Consider the following 23,902-nt stretch of genomic DNA (forward strand, 5'->3'; position numbering starts at 1 on the left):
CCTCACAATGCCCAAGTTACGGACGACCATTCTGAATCATACACCATTTCCGAAAGCAACGGAGGACACAAGAAGGGACAGTAGGGAAGTGACGACAACAGACCCAATACTGCTGGCACTCACATCCGGACGGCATCCGACGGTGGTCGAGATGGGGATTTTGGGAAATGTTTTGACAGACACAATTGTTGACGGAGGCTCCGGCGTGAATGTGTTGCCGGAGGATACTTGGAAGAAGTTGGGAAAGCCGACGCTGTGGCCACCTACATTTCAGTTGCTCATGGCAGACCAACACGGGATCAAACCGTTGGGAACCTTAAGGGCGCAACCGGTAACTATTGGAACACAACCATTTTTATTGAACTTCGTGGTCATTCCATTGAAAAGAAAAGGATATGATGCTATTCTGGGACGAGATTGGTTGGTGCAAGCAAAAGTAAAACATAATTGGAAACGAAATACCCTATCAATGGAGCGCGGAGGCAAAAGATTCATAATTGACTTGCACACACAAATGGTAGGTGAGGAGGCAGCATCGTCAGACTCAGAAGGTGAAGGCGACAGTGACGACGAAGGAAGTGACGAAGAGAGAAAGAGGAGAATGGAACCAAACGAAGGAGTATTGACACTAGAAGGAGGATCGAATGACGACGACCTAGATTCGGTGAATGGCCTTCTCCACTGGCAGATAGAAGACTACGAATTGTTTCCGAGTTGTAATATGTTAAGGGTCGATGAAGGTGAGAAAACAAAAGAAAATGAATTTCCAAAGGAATATAGAGAAGCGGAAGAAGGAAAGGCGGTTACGGCTGAAGTTGAGGGGAAGAACATACAGTCCAAACCCAGAAAAAAGAAAGATCCCACCATTCGGTACGCGGTGAATAGACCACATAGAAAGAAAAGAATGCATCGTACCATAAAATTACTTGAAGGGTGCCGACAGCAAGGAAATAAGCTAGATGCACGACGACCGCAGGCATAGTGGGCGACAGAGGTGACACAGAACAGACATAAGGCGTGGGATGACAAACTCAACAGGTTTCAGCCGAAGCAGTTGGTACTCAAGTACGATGGTCGGAATGAAATCAAACAGGAAAAGTTTAAGGCCAGATGGGTTGGACCTTATCAGATCTGGGAGGTCAGCGACAATCGAGCGATAAAATTCGGGATGTTGGACGAGCAAGAGGCACTTCACGCAGCGAACGGATCCAATTTGAAAATATACTGTGCCAGGAAGTCTTCGTCGCCGTTGCAAAAGGATCAGATGACTTCTTCGTCGTCGTTGCAAAAGGATTAGATGACTTCCTCATTGTCGTTGTTGCTGAATGGCGACGCCTGGAGGCAAAATTGAGGTGCTGTATGTTTCAAAAAAAAAAGAAGAAAAAAAAAAAAAAAAAGAAAAAAAGAAAAAGAAAAAAAAAAAATTTAACCAAAAAAAAAAAATCCTGTGGGCTGTGTTCCCCAAGCAGTCTATGGTTCCCGCGGGCAGACTGTCCCACGGACACATGCCCGTGGCAGTTTGTTGTTTCTGCTGGCTGTGTCCCGCGGGCAGATTCCCTCCGGACACACGTCCGTGAGTGTCTTCCCGCGGATTCGGAATCTTCTTGCGCTCGGAGTCTTTTCTCATTCCTGTGGAGATTTTTTTTCATTGCCGCGGACTCTCTTTTGCGTGTAGACTGTTCATTTTTGCCACAGACTTCCTTCAAGCAGTGGATGATTTGCTTCTCCCGTGCGTGCGTTACAGGGTTGACTATTCTCTGCGGCCTTCTACCTCCGCGTGGAGCTTTCCGCGGACCTTTTGTCCCGCGCGTTTAACTGACTTCCGCGAACTTTGTTTTGCCGCAAGTCGTCCTTTGCTTCAACTCTCCCGCTGATTCCCTTCTCTTTCTCTGTCTCTTTTTAAAACCTTCTGTCTGGATGTTTTTCACAAACTAGGCAGGTGAGAGTCGCAAATTATTGTAAAATTTGAAGCCGAAGAAATGAAAGATTTGCATGACTGTCTTATTCTTTCATTAGCAAGCTCCGAAAGCGTCTGCGGTCGAATACATACAGTTTGCACCACTCTGCATGGAAGCAAGTGATGTAGCACTTCGCCAAAATTTAGCTCAAATTAGTGAGAATCGAATGGAAAATCTCTTCCGAACAATTCTCAGTCACAAGGTTCGTGCTTGGGCGAAAGAAAATTTTGGAACAAGCTTGGAGGTTTGATGGCGCCCCACCTTATTTGCCGCGGGCATAAAGTTTCAGTTGGTAATCTATGATATTGTATTGTTGGGGAGATCTGTTGCAGTTAAACGACAAATTATTACCTTCAAGGAACATCTTCTATTTTCCCTAGATTTCAGCTCTCCTAACAAGAAGTTTTCTATTAAAAAAAAAAAAAAAACGACGACAAATTCAAGTTGTTCGGAATGAGTAGCAGATGATGCCAAAGGGAAGGGGAAGCATCAGTGGTTGCCAGAAAGAGTGTAGAATCGATAGAAAATGACAAAAATAGTGTGTTCTGTGCATTTTTGTGTGGTTTCGGAGTGTTAATTTGGTCTTGGCGGCCCCGTCGAGGGCGTTGCCCCCTGGACCCCCAGTCGTTGCAAATATCAATCGTGGGAGTCTGACCAGTCATCGGAGTTTGACTAGTTGAGAAGACTTGGACCTGCTGCAGGCATGGACTATCTATGTATCAGAGGCACTGGGAGTAGGTGTTGGCCGAGAGGCTGTCTTGGTGGATGCATAGAGAGCTCGGGAGGAGTGGGTCATCCAGAAGGCAGTACAGCGACACTTAGCTCAGTGGACCCAGTGTTGGAAGCAGAGAAAGCAGCACTGGTGGCTATCAAGGTCAGCTTGAGCATCAGTGGTTGCCAGAAAGAGTGTGGAATTGGCAGAAAATGACAGAAACAGTGTGTTTCATGCAATTTTGTGTGGGTTCCGGAGTGCTAATTTGGGCTTGGCGGCGAGGGGTACTGCCCCTTGACCTCGCCCTGTATTGCGACAGGGAGCGCACCTGGGGCAGAGCCCCAGGACCCCGTGGGGGCGTTGCCCCTTGGACCCCCAATCGTTGCGGATATCAATCGTGGGAGTCTGACCAGTGAGAAAACTTAGGGCTGCTATAGGTATGGATTGTTTGTGTACCAAAGGCACTGGGAGTAGGTGTTGGCCGAGAGGCTGTCTTGGTGGATGCATAGAGAGTTCGGGAGGAGTGGGTCATCCAGAAGGCAGTACAGTGACAATTAGCTCAGTGGACCCAATGTTGGAAGCAGAGAAAGAAGCATGGGTGGCAATCAAGGTCAGCTTGAGGAGACAGTATTGTGTTAGCAGAGGCTACAGATGTAACGGGATGAATGTGGATGTGATGTGACAGAAGCAGATTTTTTGTTGTAGTCACCCTGTTAATGTATTTTGTTTGTCAATTTATCTCAGATATTTTGTAATTGTCATCCGAAGACGACTTTTTCTTTTGGGGGGGGGATGATGTCGTCGGTAGAAATTGTGTCAGCAGACGATGTGATTGTCGTCGATGTTTTTGTAGCCGACGGTGTGATTGTCGTCGGTGTTTCTGTAGCCGACGGGGTGATTGTCGTCGGTGTTTCTGTAGCCGATGGGATGATTGTTGTCGGTGTTTTTGTAGCCGACGAGATGATTGTCGTCCGTGTTTTTGTAGCCGACGGAGTGATTGTCGTCGGTGTTTCTGTAGCCAACAGGGTGATTGTCGTCGGTGTTTCTGTATTCTGTAGCCAACAGGTAAATAGTTTGTAGCGGACATAATGTTTGTGGCCAACGGACTCCTTCGGGAAGGTTCGACAGATAGTATTTATATCCCGTCTGGGATCATTGTAAATCGTCATTGATTTTATCTTATGAAGCATAATGTAATGTTTTGGCATATGCAAATAATCTAAGGAGTTTTGTTGTTCGTGTTCATTATCTGTGTGCATTAATTAACTTATGCAGTAAACAACCTTTAGTTGAAGAGCACATCATCCTGTTGCCCTAACTGAATAACTAAACACTTTTTAATATTATCTAGCATGAGTATGAACTGCACTGAAAATCATTTTACCTATTGTAAATAAAAAGCATACATTTTCTAGATTGGGTTAGTTTTAATTTGTAGGGAGCTTCCCCTTTTAATTCGAAGAGCAGATCTGCCATAAATCGATCCCATTTTGTGTTCTACTGAAACATACAAATTAAAATGCTAACACTGATACAATTGTGATGTTTCCGTAGTAGATAAAAATATAGCAAGCAAATTTAAATGGAGGAGTTAGAGTTGGTCTTTATGACAAAGTTGATGTATCATTTAATTTATATATAATTTCAAAAATTAGACGAAAACATTTCTCGTGTAGGATGATCAGTGGCTACGATTGTTTCCTTGGATATGCTAAACATCTTTTGCAATAATCATTATCATAATGAAAAGTAATTTTTGGCAAAAAATAGGCATGGAATTATCATTAAGAGAATTTAATGCAAATGGCATTTATTACAATTTTTACATAATATGTATGAAATTGCAATAAAAAGTCTAACTACAATATCTACTTAAAAAAAACTTGACTGAATGCAATAGTCTTTATTACAAAACTGTATCTACTAATTGTAAATTGAAAAAGATGCTACACCCAATTTGATTGACTATAGGAATTATTGCAAACTATCACAGAAAACACAGAAAAGTCACATATCTTGATCTGAAGGTAGATATTCCAACATAAATGCAATAATCTGCAAAAAATCTCGATTATACCTGATTAATCCTGAATCTGATTATACCCAATTAAATCCTAAATCCTAGAGCTAGCTGATTTTTTCCCTGAAAAAACCCGATGCACGAAAAAATCATTGACAAATTGTTGACCCAATTTTCAGTGACCTTTTTGCATTTAAAGCTCATTAAAATTATATAAAAATTATTGAAAAATGCATAAAACATCATTGCAAAAACTATGAAACCCTACAAAAACTCACAAAAATGACGAATTACTAGTGTAACACCATAGGGGGACAAGTCTTTGGGACGGGAAAAATGACCTCAATACGGCCATGGGGGCAGGTTTTTTTTGACCGGGGGGGTGCATGCTATACATATAGAACGAGAAATGGTAGTTATTGTAAAATTTTATAGTAGTGCTCATTAACCACAAACTAACCATTAGAGTTGTTGCCTTCCCAACCATAGATGATAAGCTCCTATCATCACCCCCCAACACACTACATAATTTTCATAACTAATGATGCAAGAATGGCCTTGCATATATATGAATCAACGCCTCCTAATATACCTCCAGTCGACCTTGTAGTTTTGGCATCAACAATAGGATCAAAGCTATTAATTACAAGTTACATTCATATAGGTCTTGCCCAATCACATAATTGCATATTACATGAATTGGCCAAATAGGGCTTGACCCAATTAAGGATTGAAATGACAAAGTTTATTAGCAACATGGCTAAGGACGATAGGCCAATTAGCCATTAGGTGTACTAGGTCGACCCTAGAAGGGATCTGACCAAACTACACATCAACACTTCCTCTTAGCTAGGGAGGATTCCTTCAATATTTGAATTACATAGTGACAACCATCATGGCTGCTCCCATGAAAATGCAAGTGAATATAACCATCATGGCTACTCCCATAGGGTGGATCCATCATGGTTACTTCCATGAATGGAAACCGAAGTGCTCATCATGGCTCCTCCAAGAGGGTGAATAAACAAAAGTGCTACATCATGGAATTTCTTCCATGACATCCACCATTCCTATTCATAGAGGGTGGAATGAGGGCTTTCACCTCAGACTTCTTCTGGAGAAGAATGCATCTTCACCATGCCTACTTGTAGATGGTGGATTAACCATACTTACTCGCCAAGGGTGGAATGGGGGCTTTCACCTCAGACTATTCCAGAGAAGATTACATCTCCACCATGCCTACTCGCAGAGGGTGGATCCACCATACCTACTTGCAAAGGATGGAACATGGAATTTCACCTCAGACTTATCCTAGAGAAGAATGCATCTTCACAATGCTCATTCACAAAGGGTGGATCCATCATACCTACTTGCAGAGGGTGGAATGAGTGCTTTCACCTTAGACTTCTCTTAGAGAAGAATGCATATCCACCATGCTTGCTTGTAGAGGGTGTACCCACAATACCTGTTCGTAGAGGGTGGAAGGAGGTTTTCACCCCAGACTTCTCTAGTAGAGGAATACATCTTGACCATGCCTACTTGCAGAGGGTGGATCCCCCATACCTACTCCCAGAGGTGGAACGAGGGTTTTCACCTTAGACTTCTCTTACAAAGAAGAATGCATTAACAATGGATTGCACCTTGAACCTCTCCCTCTCAGAGAAGAACTCATTAACAAGGGATTGCACCTCAAACTTCTCCCTCACGAAGAACTCATTAACAAGGGATTGCACCTCAAACTTCTCCCTCAAAGAACTCATTAACAAGAAATGTCAGCTCAAACTTCTCTCGTAGAGAAGAACTCATTAACAAGGGATTGCACTTCAAACTCCTCTCGCAAAGAACTCATTAAAGCACATAAAGGATCATCTAAAAGTTAAGTTTCCCTTTCAACAAGGGCAGCATTCTCATAGTTTGATTAACACAATATCAGGAAATTGGCTCTAATGGTTTTCCAAAAATGAGCTTTTGCAGTCACACTGGTACAAAAGCTTGTTGATCCTATACAAAGGACTTGTCATTCTACATCTGCCACTCAAGCTACCTTTGAATCTGATTTCTACATTGAATAGCCTACCTTTAAATGTTATTTCTCACTCTTCGAAGAAACTAATCACAATGACAGTCTGAATAGGTTCTTTCTCTTAAATTTCTCTCAGCATGCAATTAGCAAGAATTTTTTTGTCTCAAGTAATCCATTGAACCGCATATTTGACACCCATTAGTCATCATAAGTGTTCTAGAATCCAATTTTACTATTCTGGTTCAGATTGTTTCCTTAGATCCTCTTTGATACCATGTTAAATTTTATGGTAGTGCTCGTTAATGACATGCAAACCCTTAGATTTGTTGTCTTCCCAACCATAGATGAAAAGCTCTTATCATTAGCCAAAGCACACTACATATTCTATATATTGCAAAATTCATTACTATTAATGTAAGAATGGCCTTGCATATATATGAATCAGTGCCTCCTAATAGATCTCCAATCGACCTTGTAGTTTTAGTGCCAAGAATAGGACCAGACCTATTAATTACAAGTTATATTCATATTGGTCTTGCCCAACTACATTATTGCAAGTTACATGAATTGCCCAAGTAGGGTCAGAACTAATTAAGGGTTGAAATGACAAAGTTCATTAGTAACATGGCTAAGGCCGACATGCCAATTAGCCATTAGAGGTACTAGGTCAACCCTAGAAGGAATCTGACCTAGCTACACATCAACATTTATGAAATGATGGTATAGTATAAAATTACCAAATTGATTCTTGAAATACTTGAACATATAAAAGCTCCAACATGAATCAAAACCATTGAACATTCAACATAGTAACATTCAAAAATAAAAAATCAGATTATTAGCAAATATGATTTTCATTTATATTAGTTCTATCAAAGATTCAAATATCATAAAGATGATTACAATGAGTAGCGTGATATGAATCACGATCAATGCCCGGGAGTTCCCCAGCCTTCGTAGGACGTCTTGGAGTCCCCAAGAAGCCGACTGGTGTGGTAAGGGTGTGATTGAGAAACGACGAAGCTTAGGCCGTGGTGGGAGTACTTGGGTACTCCAAGTACCTGTCTTGATGATGTCTTTCGGGTACTCCAGGGTTCTGGGCCTTGTGTGGGTCCTGGGGTTTCACTAAAAAATAGGGTTGATTCTAGGATACAAGCAAAGTCTATGCAGCTTTGGCATGGAAACAACAATTTCCAGTTGTTTCCAATATAGAACTCAAAATCTTCCAATTTCAGAGTGGATGACTCCCTTGATTGAAAATTTTACTTCTATGTTGTCTCCCTAGAATGTAGATTGCTACAAGTCTTATAGTTTTAAAGTGTCCTTTTCATGAACTGACCATGCAAGTCTCTTTGTAGTAAGATGTAATTGTGATGTCTTTTTATGCTCTAAATACAACATCAATTTTATTTTCTTAAATGAATGTCCTGGATATGCAGATCATGAATCTATATGCTGTTGGAAAATTCTTGAAGTACACTTTTTTCATTCTGCATTTGCTGTTCTATTCTAGGAATGGGGGTCATATTCTTTTCATCCAGAGCAATCAACAATTACATTTGATGATATTTTAGTCTTGTCCATTTATTGACATTTTTTTTGGTGTTATTGAGTATGCAAAGTGCTTAGGACCAGACAGTTGTGAACAAAGAGCTCCTTGATCTTGTTTAACTTTGGATCATTAGATTTTCGGTTCAATGTGATTGAGGCAATATAACTGTAAACATAGGAAATAACATATGATGGAAACATCTTACATTGCAGATTTAGGATGGAGAACTGCTCCCCTTCATGATAGTAATAAAAAACTACACTTGGTTGAAGCAGTTTCAATGGACAGAACTCACCTTGAGAAGGATGACCTCAAGGGAAAAACTGTTACGGTAAAGAATCAATATTTTCAGTAGGCATTTGTCTTATAATTTTTTCCTACTAGATCAGTCTGTGATAAAATAGTATTCAATAAAATATCATTTACTTCTTTTGTTCTCTATCATTCATTTTGATAATGGATCACGGAGTGTGATCCAAAACGTTGATGAAGAAAACAGCGACACAATTGAATCCAGAAAAATTCAAAGATAATCTCCTGAGTTCCAAAATTTTTGAAGTATGCACAATATTGTGATATTTGAAGAGCACACAAATATGCTAAGAGGGAGGATGAATCTGTATATCAAATAAATTTTAACCTTTGAAAATCTTGATTATGTAATAGCTAAGTTACCAATATGGGTACAGGTATGAGAACCTGGTACACAGGTGCATGCAAATATCTTCTTGGAGATTCAGGTATGCATGTGTGTGTGTATATATAGTTATAAATATAAAAAATCAAATAAATATACAGAATTATAAAAAATAATAATTTGGTAGTATGATAATCATTGACCAAAAAAGAAAAAATACTTAATACTGATTTTCAAGTCACTTTTTGTGACTGGCCTGTGGATGCACTTGAATGTGCTTGGTGCGTAACCACAGTCTGGCATGTGCATCTGAGACACATCCAGACCACATCTGGACCACAATGCATCTTGACCCAGTTTGTAGGATGCGAATCCGGTAACTAAGAGTAATAGCAAGGTTTTTTAAAACCTTAATCAACACATATACAAGCTATAAATAAGTGCACCAAAGAAGATTTTTTAAAATGTGGAAACCCTAATCGGGAAAACCATGGCAATTAATGCTTGTATATGAATAAAACTTTTACAATTTATGTAATTACCAACCCATAAATGTGAAGCACCAACTTCACCAAGATGAGGCACGAACCTCCTTAGTACGAAGCACCAACCTCACCAATAAATTCTGCTATAATGATCATCGCAACAGTGGTAAACCTTGATTACTAGATCCTCATAGAATCTGCACATAAACTTCTCCAATCTATCTCAAACCAGGTCACAAATCTGCCCAAAGAGATCTTAAACTCTTATTTATAATTTGCTTATGGATTTCTCATATGCTCCTAAAATAATCTTTGCTCTCTCTCTTGGTGTATGTATTTTATGTTCTTTGTTCACACAACACACTGTTCAATCTCCAAGATTGTCCTCTTATAAATCTTGTATTTCTAAAGATCACACCACTTAACAATTAAAGAGACAAATCCGTTATTTATTCTTTACACCATTACTTAACAAATAAATTGTCATTGGTAAATATTGTGTAGCCGACGGGTTGATGTCGTTGGTAAAAATTGTGTAGCCGACAGGTTGATGTCATTGGTAATTGTTATGTAGCTGACAGACCCCTTTGGTAATTGTCATCTAATTGACGGACCCTTTCGGGAAGGTTCTTCGGAACGGTATATGTACACTGTGGGAGATCATTGTAATCATCATCATAAGCATTATGTAATCTCTTGGCACATGCGAATAATAAAAAGGAGTTCTACTGTTCTTGTTCAAAAAAAAAAAAATTAAAGAGAGAGAGAGAGAAAAGTGGAGGAAAAAAAAAAAAAAAATTGAAGTAAGCATGCCGTGGATAGTTCTACAGACACCTGTCCCGTGGACAGTGTGTCCCGCTGGCTGTTTTGCGGGAAGTCTCCATGGGTGACTTTTTAATGCCCCGCGGCCTGATATTTCCATACTTACGTAGACGTTGACTTGTGCGGGTTGCAATTTATTTTCTCCGCGGCGTGTCTTTTGTTCCAGAGGTGTGTCTCTTGCTTCCGCAGCAATACACTTCATGCTTCCGCGAAGATGGTTATGAGTTCGGTGTTATAATCACAACATAAACTCTAGGCCCCCCCACGGACAGAGTATTAATCCGCGGATGTTTACCATATATTTGCAGTGGTGTAAACTCTTATCTTTCGGGGATGTTAACTTTATACCAGAACGTCCATGCGTAGGAGGAAAGAAGTTATTGATAGTTGTTTTAACAAGATGTGCACAACACCACTTCCGTGGACTAGTAATCTTCTAGCCGAGGTTAAAAGAAAACTGACGGGAAAGGAAAGAGGCAATGGAAAGGAAAAAATTATATGTAAGGCATGTTCTTCGCGGGCAAGCAAAAGCATCAGAGCAGTTAGGAGTGATAGAGAGACAGAATAGGTAGAAGAAGGAGCCAACCTAAAAAAAAAAAATGATGACAACTCAAAGATGTTTAGAATGAATAATGTATGATATCGAGGGGAAGGGAAAGATATAAACAGGTAGGAAACACAAGCGGTTGCTAGAAAGAGCGTGGGAGGTATGACCAGTGGATGACACCTGGAGCTGCTGCAGGCATGGAATGTCTGTGTACAATGATGGAGAGAACACCAGAGCAAGCCTTTTAAGAGGAGGCACTTGGAGTAGGACGTGAAGCTCTCTTGGTGGATGCATAGTGAGCTCGGGAGGAGCTGATCATCCAGTTGAAGGCAGTACGACGACACTTGGCTCAGTTTACCTAGAGTTGGAAATAGAGAAAGCGGCACAGGTGGCTATCAAGGTCAGCTTGATTAAGGAGACAGTATTGTGTTAGCAGAGGCTACAAATGCAACGTGGTTTGGAGACCAGTTTGGTATAGGCACGGGACGAATGTGAAAGTGATGTGACAGAAATAGATCTATCTTGTTGTAGTTAGTCAGTTAATGTATTTTGTTTGTTAATTTGTCTCGAATATTTTGTAATTGTCGTCTGGAGATGACTTTTTCTTTTTGGGGGGGATGATCTCATCGGTAAATATTGTGTAGCCGACGGGTTGATGTCATCGGTAATTGTTATGTAGTTGACGGACCCCTTCGGTAATTGTCATGTAATTGACGGACCCCTTCAGGAAGGTTCTTCAGAACAGTATATGTACACCGTGGGAAATCATTGTAATCATCATCATAAGCATTATGTAATCTCTTGGCACATGCAAATAATAAAAAGGAGTTTTGCTGTTCTTGTTCATTGTCTATGTGCATTGATCCATTTATCTATGCGGTAAACATAAATTATATCATTTCTTGCATTCTTCAGACTTATTGATTGCACCTAGCAACTTTATTCTAATGTCATCTTGGCTTTTCTTAATGAACCTCCATCTTGTCTTTAGATAAATCACACCCTTTGGTTGTCATTCCCTAATCAATGTTTATTACTAATTCATTGGTGATTTTTAAATTTTTAAAATTTAATGTTTTATGACTTCTAATCACATTTTTCACTTCATATATTGTTTATATGTTTTTATTGCCGACTTTCATCACTCAAACAAATTGCTATTTCCTTCACACCTTTTCATTAACTAAGTCACACCTTTCTTGAAGATTATGTGGCACCTTTTTGGCTGTTTATTCATTTTTTTGAAGATTACATGGCACCGTTTTAGCTGTTTAGTGTTAGTGAATAATAAAAAATGATTTTTCCTTTTAGGCCATTGCAACCTCTTCAAGGATAATCACATTCCTTTATAACTAATAGTTTTCTGCTTTCAATAAGGTTATTTAAACGTAAAGTTTGTTTTGTTTTTGAAAAAAGGGTTATGAAATATTGAGAACAAAGCAAAAGGCTGCATGCCAAACTAAGAACACCCTACGCACTGCAAGAAGTAGTTCTGTCCATAATTAACCTTTCCAAAGTCTCCGAATACTTTAGGGACAAGAGTTGCCAATCATCCACATCCCACCTATTCGGATTCTCATGAGCCCATTTTGCGAGAGTCTGCCGTTCTATTCCATTCACGAGGAATATGATAGAATAAATTTTAAAATGTGATCCAAAGAAGAGCATAGATTCAATATCTGCTTTGCCACTTAAGCATATCAATCATAATTTGAGAATCCGATTCACAAGCAATAATTCTTCAATCAAGAGACACCCTCTTTCTATTGCATGAAGAATAGATAGAGCCTTCATAAGGTTATTAAAATGCTGCCCTCTATAAATAGAGGAAAATAACACAACACCTTCATCACTACTTCCGTTAATAGCGCTAGTACTCGCATGCCCAGGATTCCTCCTAGAAGAACTTTTAGTATTAATTTATAAAACTCCCTCAAGATGGGGAAACCACCTTCCCTCTCTACGAATATTCCACCCTACCTGCCACGTCCTGACAAAGGAACACACACCATTGCTGACTATATCCAAATTCTTTATCACAGCGAAATCCCTAATTTCACAGAAACAATAGATCACATTTTGCTGAAATAGTCTCTTGGAGCCTATTGACAATCTTTCTCCACTCATGAATTTCGGCCATTTTTGAATCTTAGAAGATCCTTCGATTCCTTTAAGACCACAGATTCCAGATTATGAAAGTTGGGCCAAGAATGCAAGCAACCTATGGAAAAGAGGTTTGAGTTGGAGGATGGTCCAAACTTTTCCAAAACTCTACTAAAGAGGTGGCATAGACACAAGCATGATTCCACTCTTTCCACTAAAGGTGCCAAATTTGCCTACAATAAGGACACTATAAGAAGAGATTAGAAATACATCATCACTAGTTTTATAGAGGATACAAATAGAAAGGCCTTGAAAGCCTCTCTTCTGCAAATTCTCCTAGGTGAGGCACTTATTCTATGCAACTCACCAAAGAAAAAAGTTGCAATTAGATTGAGAAAAATTATTCCAAATCTACTACCACCAAGGCACTTAGACTCAATCATACAATTGTCTACTCCAATTCTAGGAAATTTGAGGCACCATAATTTTATTCCTTGGGATCTAGACTCCACATGTAATGTCCCCTTCCTAGAGTAAGATTTAATAATAATAATATTAAAGAAATTATTGTTAACTCTATTATAAATATAAAATAATATATAATTTATGTTATCAATAAATAGAGTAAAATAATAATTTACTAAAATACATTGAATGAGTAATTATTGAGATATAAATAAGTTATATCCAATAAACAAAAGATTGAATAAATTTAATATATAGAGTATTTGATAAACAACTATAATATATGAATCAATAAGTACTGATAAATAATCATATATTGAACATATAAATATGATCATATATTGTTAAAGTATAAATGTTATAATCTGAATATATAAAATATACTAACAAATGAATATCATAATGAATAGATTATAATACAAGTCATTTTTACATTATCTATAATATTGATAGTAAAAATAATATAAAAATAATATAATGATAAAAATAATAAATGATAAAATAATAATTTTAAATATTCTATTTATTATCAAAATTAACTTAATATGATAATGGAAAAATATAAATGTCAATTAATATAATGTAATATTATAATTTTGATAAATAATAGTATAAGAACTAAATATAAATTATTTATGATAAATATTATTAAAATATTAATTAGAATCAAGCATACCATATTAGTTTAATTTCTTATAATATTAATCATATTATACTAAATGTAACTTTTGAGAAGAGATGTATCTCTTCATACTTCATAGTATTAAAAGACTAAGAACGGGGAATACTTGAAAGGAGGACGGTAGGGAATAACAAGTTAATCTAGTATAATGAAGACCAAATTAAAGGGAGATCACAGTTCATGTAAAGAAAGGAAAAGCATAGGGAAATAACAGATGAATAGAAGGGATTCAGGCAAAAGCAGACAGACGTGTCAGGTGTAGATGGTCAAACCAAGAGCAAAGACATAACCAGGCATCACAGAGATAAGAAAATCAGTCAGCGATTAGTGGTTGTTCCTCTTTCTGCCAAGTCTGTGCAGAAATAAAAGATGGAAACAATATCATTGCAACTGAGGAAGTACAGTTACTATGCAAATCATACAAAGGACATCAAAATTGGATATGATAACTAATATAGAAATATCCTCAGAGAGGATTGACCATACATAGAAAAAGAAGATACAAACCATCGAACAATTCTTATTGGTACCTAGATCTCTGGAAGCGGAGCAGGTACCTCCTTGGACATCAGTTGCACATTTCCATTAAAAAAGAAGAAGTTTGGAACCATATATATACACAGAGCCATTGAGATAGAGAATCTCTCAGGGACTGAATAAGGGTAGAAACCCTCTAAATGTCATATCATCCAATCCTGAATCTTTGATCATAGACTGGAAATAGAATGCTACATCAGGCAGATAAGAGGACTATCCTTACATCTTAAGGCCGTATAAGCAAGGGGAATAATATTTGTCCACAATCATTAACATGATCAGATTGCCAAGGAATAAGAGCAGTGATATCTTTACTGTAGATTGTCAATTCATATGTATGCTCTTGAAATTACTAATGTATCATATCAGATTAACAAAAACTACTAAATTTAATAATATTCATCCAAGGTAATCGATAACAGTTTCAGACAATATTCATCAAAGGCTTGACCTTAGTCAGGGAAGTCAATCAACTATAGGATCGAATGTTAGTAAATAGGAATTAAGATTGCATATTTCATATTTGTTACTGCATTAGGCATCTGACTCAGCAAAAGAGAACTACAAAGCAGTCTCCTAGTGAGAGCATCGGGGGTTCTAGACACGGGAAGCTGTTTAATGCTAAGGGGAATATACAGAATAACTCCAGTCAATATACAGATCATAACTCCCATTTCCCTATTAGTACATAAGAAAATATTCTCATACCAATTGTAGACATTTATATCATAATACACTCACAAACACCTGCAGATATCCTATGCAAATAATCATTCTCCATATTGCCATCCTTCTGTAACCTGAGAAAATCATTCTAGTTATATCAAATTATCCAGACACTACTATATTTCTCTAAATAAATAAAACAAACATTCCCAGCCAAAGATTAAGATTCTGAAAGACTTCAAGAGAAAATCATTTAAGGGTCTATTAATAAAAAAAGAAATTTGATCCTTTTGCTGGAAACCAAGGTAGAGATCTAAGGATCTTTGAAAGGCTTCAATTTGGAAATTCCATAGAGGAGTTTCAAACTAAAGCATGTTGTCAGTAACTATTGAGTAGCCGACAGGTTGGTGTTGTCGGTAATTGTTATGTAGCCGATGGGCCCTTCAGAAAGGTTCTTGTTATGTAGTTGACGGGTCCCTTCGGGAAGGTTAGTGTTATGTAGCCGACGGACCCCTTTGGGAAGGTTCTTCGAAAAGTATATATACACCCTTTGGGATCATTGTAATCATCATCATAAGCATTATGTAATCCCTTTGGCATATGCGAATAATAAAAGGAGTACTGCTGTTCTATTTTATTGTGTCTGCATTAATCTATTTACCCATACAGTAAACATTTGGCGCTGTTGCCTGATGGACCTGGAACGAAGGTAGAGGAATGCAGACTAATGCCAAATCAGCTTAACAAGGATAGAAATAAGCTAAAGGGAAAAGATGGAATAGGCACCGCACAAGAAAATTTAATCTTGGCACAATAGGCCGAACACAGACGAAGGTTTCAACAAATTGCCGACGGACATCGAAGCACTGAAGAATTGTTGGAAGAGACTCGATAGTGGTTTGATTTGGTGGAAGAAGCAAGGGAGGAGTTTTTGAACCTGCATACGCCGAGGGAAGAGAATCCAGACGGAAGGGGATTAACTTACACGGCTTGGAGTGCCAAGGGAGCATGAGCGTGGAGTGAACTCTTCGTCCGAGATACACTTTCAGAACGGACAACTTCGGTTGACGAAAACTCTTCTTCACCAAATAGAACGATTGTCGGAAATAGCGTGGGTGTTCAAAGTAGCGCGGGTGTGCAAAACAGTGCGGGTGTGCAGAACAATGTGGGTGTTCGAAACAGTGTGAGTGTGCAGAATAGCGCGAGTACGTAACAAATCCCTCAACCTCGAATAGCAATGGCTGGACCAAAGGAGAAGTTGCCAACGTTTGATGGTGATGGAACAGCCGATCCAATTTGACACTGTAAAACATGCGAAACAATTTGGAGGGTGAATGGCATAACAGATACAAATGAATGGGTCCGACAATTTCTGGCAATCCTATGGGGTGTTGCAATTGATTGGTTTGCTGATACGGATCCCCCAAAATTAAACAATTGGGACAACATTAAAAAAGAGTTTATCATCGAATATCAACTGTTGCGCGACGACAATGAAACCGTAGCGGAGATATACAACACAAAGTAGGGAAAAAATGAAACAGTTCGAGTATATGCCAGAAAATTAAAAGACTTAATAAACAAGATGGAAAGTAAGCCAGCGGATGGATTGCAAAAGAGATGGTTCATTGAAGGACTATGCCCGAAGTTACGGAAAAAGATGAAAATTGTGCCGCCATCGTCATATACTTAAGCATACAATCCAGCGATGAACCTGAAAAGTGAGCAGAAAACAAAAAAGAAGAACGAGAGTAGCTCATCCGAGTCAGATGACGAAGCGTCTTCGGAAGAAAGAGTAGCAAGAAGGTCCGAGCTCTCCAGAAGGATATGATCCGAATGATGGAAGAATTTAAGAACATGCAGAAAGAGCTGAAGGAAAATGACCTTTGGTGCACGGAATGTAAGATAGAAGGTCACATGAAGGGATCTTGTCCAAAGAACCAGTTCTGTGAGATCTGCCAAATCATGGGACATTATACAAAGGAACGCCCCTTCAATATGAAAATAAGAGGACCTCAACAAGTGCTCTTGACTTAGGAGGCTTCTGTGTCAGGAGGGAGTGGAAACACCAGTAATGAGGGTGCCATATCGGAGGGTATAGAAATAATAGGCGAGGGCAAAACAACAATGTCAACAATAATAATGGAAGCCACAGCCGAATTTAGTACGATGTGAACGGCCGCCCGATGGTTCAATGCCAAGCATACAATTTGTGGGGCCACATTGCTCGAGACTGTACAACGACAAACACATCAAAGTTGTTATGTAGATGGTGCGGTCCTGGAGATCATGAAGATGTTAAGTGCCCGAAATCAGGAGTAAATTTGATCACCATTAGGACAGACGAGGAAGAGGTTTTGGCAATCACACGCAAGAAAGCAAAACTGTACCCTGACCTGACGGAGGAAAAAAAGAGATTAGAGGAAGCACGGTTGAAAATTGAGAAGGCAACATAGGCGGACAAAGCACACTTGAAGGACACTACTGGTACCTTACCAAGAAATTGTGCTGAATAGAACATTGTACGGTAGATATTACAAACGAAAGTGCCAATCAAGATAAATGATCTGCTGCTCACAATGCCTCAGCTCCGATCGGCACTCACAAACATCGCTCCAATGGTTAAATTACTAGAAGAACACGAAAGGGAGAAGGAAAGTGGAGCAAGTATAGCGGACCGAAGGGAGAAGGAAAGCGGAGCAAGTGCAGCAGATCCAATGCTGTTAGCCCTCACATCCGGACAGCATCCGGCGATCGTCGAGATGGGAATTTTGGGAACTGTTCTAATAGACATAGTTGTGGACGGAGGTTCAGGGGTAAATGTCCTACCAGAAGATACTTGGAAGAAGTTGGGATAGCCAACGTTGTGGCCACCTACCTTCCAGTTGCTCATGACAAACCAGCACGGTATCAAACCATTGGGAATCCTGATGGCACAACTAGTGACTATTGGAACACAACTATTCCTACTCGACTTAGTCGTCATCCTGCTGAAGAGGAGAGGATATGATGCCATTTTGGGCCGTAGATGGCTTGTACAAGAAAGGGTTAAGCATGACTGGAAGAAGAATACACTATCAATGGAAAGTAGGGGATGACGATTCACTATTGATTTACACACAAATGGTGGGTGAAGAAGCCATATCATCTGATTCCGAGGAAGAGGATGAAGGAAAGTAGCGATTGGAACCCAATGAGGAAAGAGTCTTATGGTTGGAAGGTGGATTGACGAACGATGATTTGGATTCGGTGAACGGCCCTTTCCACTGGCAAATGAAGGATTATGAGCTTTTTTTGAGCTGTAATATGTTAAGGGTCGACGAATTTGAGAAAGAAGAGGAAAATGAATGTTCGAAGGAATACAGAGAAGCGAAAGAAGGAAAGGCGGTTACAACTGAAGTTGAAGGGAAGAACATACAGTACAAACTTAGAAAAAGGAAAGATCCCACCATACGGAACATAATAAACGAACTGCGCGGAAAGAAAATGTTACGTTGAACCACGGATATAGTAGAAAGGTGCCAGTAGCAAGGAAAACACATCATACGGTTTGCACAAGAAACAAAGAGGAGGGGCTTAATAAAAGCTTCAGCATTACGGAGTAAAAGTTCTAAAATCAAGAATACAGTTATTAATGGCAAGGAGTGGCAGCCGACGAAAGTCATGGTATTGAGTGTCAAGAACAAATTGGGCGATATGGAAAACCAGAGGGAGAGATTGTGTAACTTAAATAAACTTAATGAGCGACAATTGCAGGCACAATGGGCCACGGAGGTGACATAGAATAGGCGCAAAGCATGGCATGATAGACACCTGAAACTAAACAAGTTCCAACCGAGACAGTGGGTGTTGAAGTATGATGGAAAGAATGAGATCAAACCAAGCCATACCAAATTCGGAAAGTAGGTGACAACGGAGCAATAAAGTTGTGGACATTAGACGGACATGAAATACCCGAGGCAGTCAATAGTTCGAAGCTAAAAATGTACCATGCTAGAACAACTCCCTCGTCATCACAGGATGATGCTCATTTTGCGTAATTTGCAAAAAAAAAAAAGAAAAAAAGAAGAGAGAAAGAGTCACTGTACGGTGACTTAAGTTGTGTTGGAGGGAACTGTACGACAATTACAAAGTACTGTATGACGGATTTTAATTTAAAAATTTGCAAAGCATCGTACGACCAATTTGAAGGAGGTATAGCGTATGGATTTAAGGGATAAGCTTTCAATTTGCTGGTGTACAGATTTGAAGAATATAGTGCCGATTACCACCGTATGGATTTGAGAGTTAAGCTTCCAATTTGCTATCGTGTGGACTTCAAAGATTAAGGAACTTTCTGATTGCAACTTGTACGGATTTCAAATTAAGTTCTCTAATAGCATACGGGTTCTGGAAATTAGCTGCTCTGGGGGTCGTACGGCTTTTAGAGACTGTCTTCTTTGATGGTACTGTAGGGCATTTGGAGGATTACCTTCATGTTGCTGGCGTACGGATTTCACACGGATCTGGAGATTCAATTTTTTGTGGATTTGCAGGTTAAGTGTTCTAGTTGTTGTACGGATTTTGAAGGATAAGTTGCCTGCTTGCTATTGTATGGGGTTGTTTTAGTACGGATTTAGAGGTTTAAATTCTATTTGTTGTCTGTACGACCTGGTTATTCAAGCATCGTACGGCATTTTCAGATTGAATTCTCTACCGATTTGGGGTTAAGTCTTCTAGTTGACACCATACGGATTGTGGAGAGCTTTCAGAAGTGTTTAAAATATTACAATTACCATTGCATGGCTTCCTAGTGATGCATCCGTATGGCAACTTAGTGAAGAGAAAATATATATCAGCCAGTACGGCAATTGCAATTTATTTTCTGAGGTGAAGCTGACAAAGGAAGAAGTACGATAGGGAGCAAGATAGAAACCTGTACGAAAAAAGGGAAGCCAAGTATCTTCAATGTAGGAAGGGAGCCATTCCATACGGTAGGAACTGGAGAGGGAGAAGAAGATTGCAGTACACCGGTAGACGCAGAAGAAGGGTGATAGGAGGTTTTCTGAAAAAAAAAAATGACGACAGATTAAAACAGTTCAGAATGAGTAACGTATGATGTCGAAGGAAAGGGAGAGACATAAATAGGTAGAAAATGCAAGCAGTTGCCAGAAAAAGTGTGTGATCGGAAGAAAATCACAAAAATGGTGTGTTCCATAGGCTTTTGTATGGGTTTGAGAGTGCTAATTTGGTCTTGGCGACAGGGGCGCTACCCCTTGACCCACCTAGGGACGATGCTCCCTAGACCCCCAGTCGGTGCGGTTATCAGTCGTGGGAAGTGTGACCAGTTGATGAGACCTAGACCTGCTGTAGGCATGGAGTGTCTGTGTACTAGAGGCACTTGGAGTAGGTGTTAGACATGAAGCTGTTTTGATGGATGCATAGAGAGCTCAGGAGGAGCTGATCATCTAGTTGAAGGCAGTTCAGCGACACTTGGCTCGAGGTACCCAGGAGTTGGAAGCAGAGAAAGCAACACGGGTGGCTATCAAGATCAGCTTGATTAAGGAAACAGTATTGTGTTAGCAGAGGCTGCAAATGCAATGTGGTTTGGAGACTAGTTTGATGCAAGCATAGAACGAATGTGAAAGTGGTGTCAAAGAAACAGATCTATTTTGTTGTAATTAGTCAGTTAATATATTCCGTTTTATTAATCTGTTTCGGATATTTTGTAACTGTCGTCCGGAGACAACTTTTTCTTTTGGGGGGATGATGTCATTGGTAAATATTGAGTAGCCGATGGGTTGGTGCCGTCAGTAATTGTTATGTAGCCGACGGGCCCTTCGGAAAGGTTCTTGTTATGTAGCCGACGGGTCCCTTCGGGAAGGTTAGTGTTATGTAACCGACAGACCCCTTCGGGAAGGTTCTTCAGAAAGTATATATACACCCTTTGGGATCATTGTAATCATCATCATAAGCATTATGTAATCCCTTTGGCATATGTGAACAATAAAAGGAGTATTGCTGTTCTATTCTATTGTCTGTGTGCATTAATCTATTTACCCATGCATATATACACCCTTCGGGATCATTGTAATCATCATCATAAGCATTATGTAATCCCTTTGGTATATGCGAATAATAAAAGGAGTATTGCTGTTTTATTCTATTGTCTGTGTGCATTAATCTATTTACCCATGTGGTAAACAAAGCAAGGTAGTGACTGAATATCTTGGAAGGTTGATTAGGAGATTTTATACAACAAAAGACTAGGGAAATTACAGCACACAAAATCATCCCTCCCCGTAAGGGCACTTCAAAGTCTACCAGCTAAAATTTCAGCCAGCTCTTGATGTTTCTTGAGTACCACCCTACTGCCATCCTTGAGGATCTTTCGAGCATGTCACCTCTAGTTGACCCTTGAACTTTGGTGATTTTAAAGTTCCCGACCCTACTCCAAACAACTTAGAATAAAATGTTATAAAGGGGTTGAAGGTGAGGAAATTGAGAAATAATTAGGGGTGACCATCCTGAGAATCATGCCAAAAAAGAGCTTTGATCTTCTATTACATATCCGAAAAAGACCCTCCTTGATGTGTTGTGGCCCTATTTCGAGGGTGTCCCAAGTTATGGAGCCCTTCCCCCCTATGAGGTTCATCAAAGTTGTTAGCTCCTCTACGGTACTTAAGGGTAAGGATTTTTGCGCAGTCTTGATCTTGACAGTTACACCATCTCCACTTTAACTTAGAGGATAAAACCTGACCAATCAAACCTACTCGTTGAAGCCCAAGACCACCCTCTTGCTTCAGCCTAGAAACTAAATCCAATTTGTCCAAGCTCCATTTTGAAGAAAACTACCAAACCAAAGAAATTGAAAAGAGAATGTCAAACTCTTTGATAAATCTAGATGGGGAAACCTACACAAAGCATATGTAAGTAAAAAGAGCTTGCACCATAGACATCAAAAGGGTCAACCTTCTAGTGGATGAAAGCCATCTACAAGTCTAGTAGCTCACCCTCTTCTAAAACTTCTCTAGAATCTCTTGCCAAAACTGTTTGCGTTAAAAACTCACACTGAGGCGAATCCTAAGATGAACAAGAGGAATATAACTTATTTAAAATCAGAGAATTGAGGCAATCTTGGAAGAAATCACAGAGTATCAGAGAAAAAGATAGAAGACTTAGCCTCATTAATTTCTTGTCCCAAGTTGGCTAAGTGTCCAAAATTCTCCTGAAATTAACAACTTAATTTATTTTGGCCATGCCCATCAAAACTATATCATCACAAAACTAAAGGTGAGAATAAGGAGGCAAACTATTACACCATCTCCAATTTTGACTTAGATCGTGTCTAACCCTAGATTTAATAAATCTATAGAGCCCTTTAGCCATGATGGTAAAGAAATAAGAAGAAAGAGGGTTCCCTTTTTGGAGACCTCTAGTGTTAGGACAAGGAAGCACCGAAGGGTGTGGGGGTTTGAATTGGTGCAACATTATTATTTAACCATCTTGATTCTAAACCACAATTTAAACCTGAATGTAAAAGCAACTAAACCAAACAAGATCCAACACATAACATTACAACACCAAAATTTGTTATTGAGGAAAACTCGGTTAAGGGAAAAACCCCGGTAGGGATGATACCCACAAATGACTTACTAATGTAGTAATAAGGTGCGCTGTTAAAGGCTTTTTGGTTAGAGGCATAAGTACAAAATAGGAATGCACTTGTATTTAGGACTACAACCTATAGCTCACTACTTAGTTACACAATTCATATACATCAGGGCATAAAGCCAATTACATGATGGAATGGACTTATAGTCCTATATCGAGCTGACTGGTAGCATAAATAATGCTTGTAGATTTCCAATGAAGCTCTAGTAAGAAATACAATCTCTAATTACTGGATTTGCATCTACACATCATTTTAGCGAACCATACTTTGCATTCATCACATCTCTCTCCATCATAATCATAATTTGATCTCATATATCAAATCATAACTCAAAAATATAACTTTGTTGACTTCCAAAATGAAATGTATATAATCCTGAACTCATGTACAATCAAATCATCAAAAGCTAATGTGCTAACCAAGGTAAATCATCTATGATGTTGGCTCAACCAAAATTTACAATTTATTCGAAATTTAATACATGATTAACCATGCATGTCAGTGCATTATACCAAATTGCTTTGTTATTCGCAAAAACTATCAACTAGATATTCAATAGTGAATATCTCATGCATACGCCAACGTTTAGATCTGCAATCATCGGATTAGAGATAAGCCTATGTCTACTTGCTTTATTTGTCATCACATCCTCTAACTTGCCAAGATCTATACGATCCATCCTTTACTAATTGACTTTCTTGTATGCTACTTCTAGTACTCAATTAATTATAACTATCAAAAACTTTATTAGAATATCTTATTTGCAATCATGGTCAAGAGTAAATCTAAGTAGTTTCCCTCAATGACAACATATTATGCATATACGTCACTCTTGCCAACAATCTCCCCATTTGATTGTGGGCAACTCTTAGCAAAAAATGGCTAAGTGTCCATCCCAAAATATGCCAAATCAAAACTTCTCAAAATTGAACCCCCCCGAGTTGATAAGTCATTTTTCACATATACTTTTATACATCTTCCCCTTTGACATCAATGGCAAAGGTAGGGCCAAAAGAGCAAAATTGTCTACCAAATTCTT

The 23,902-nt window shown here is 39.0% G+C and overlaps 1 protein-coding gene across 8 annotated transcripts in view; it reads left to right on the forward strand.

The window, feature by feature from the left end:
* The window catches only part of LOC149562832 (uncharacterized), a 269,069-nt gene that overhangs the window by 30,673 nt on the left and 214,494 nt on the right, over nt 1–23,902 (forward strand). For 7 of the 8 annotated variants that reach the window (XM_089826279.1, XM_089826283.1, XM_089826285.1 and 4 more), the window contains exon 2: nt 8,478–8,596. The exons of the other annotated variant lie outside the window; for it this stretch is intronic. In XM_089826279.1, the coding sequence (XP_089682405.1) occupies nt 8,478–8,596 (119 nt within the window). The remainder of the gene's footprint in view (nt 1–8,477; nt 8,597–23,902) is intronic. 8 annotated transcript variants of the gene reach the window in all.

Source organism: Cupressus sempervirens, chromosome 4 (assembly GCF_028749045.1).
Source record: "Cupressus sempervirens isolate cs-2001-9-10 chromosome 4, ASM2874904v1, whole genome shotgun sequence".
In the NCBI taxonomy this organism is placed as follows: Eukaryota; Viridiplantae; Streptophyta; class Pinopsida; order Cupressales; family Cupressaceae; genus Cupressus; species Cupressus sempervirens.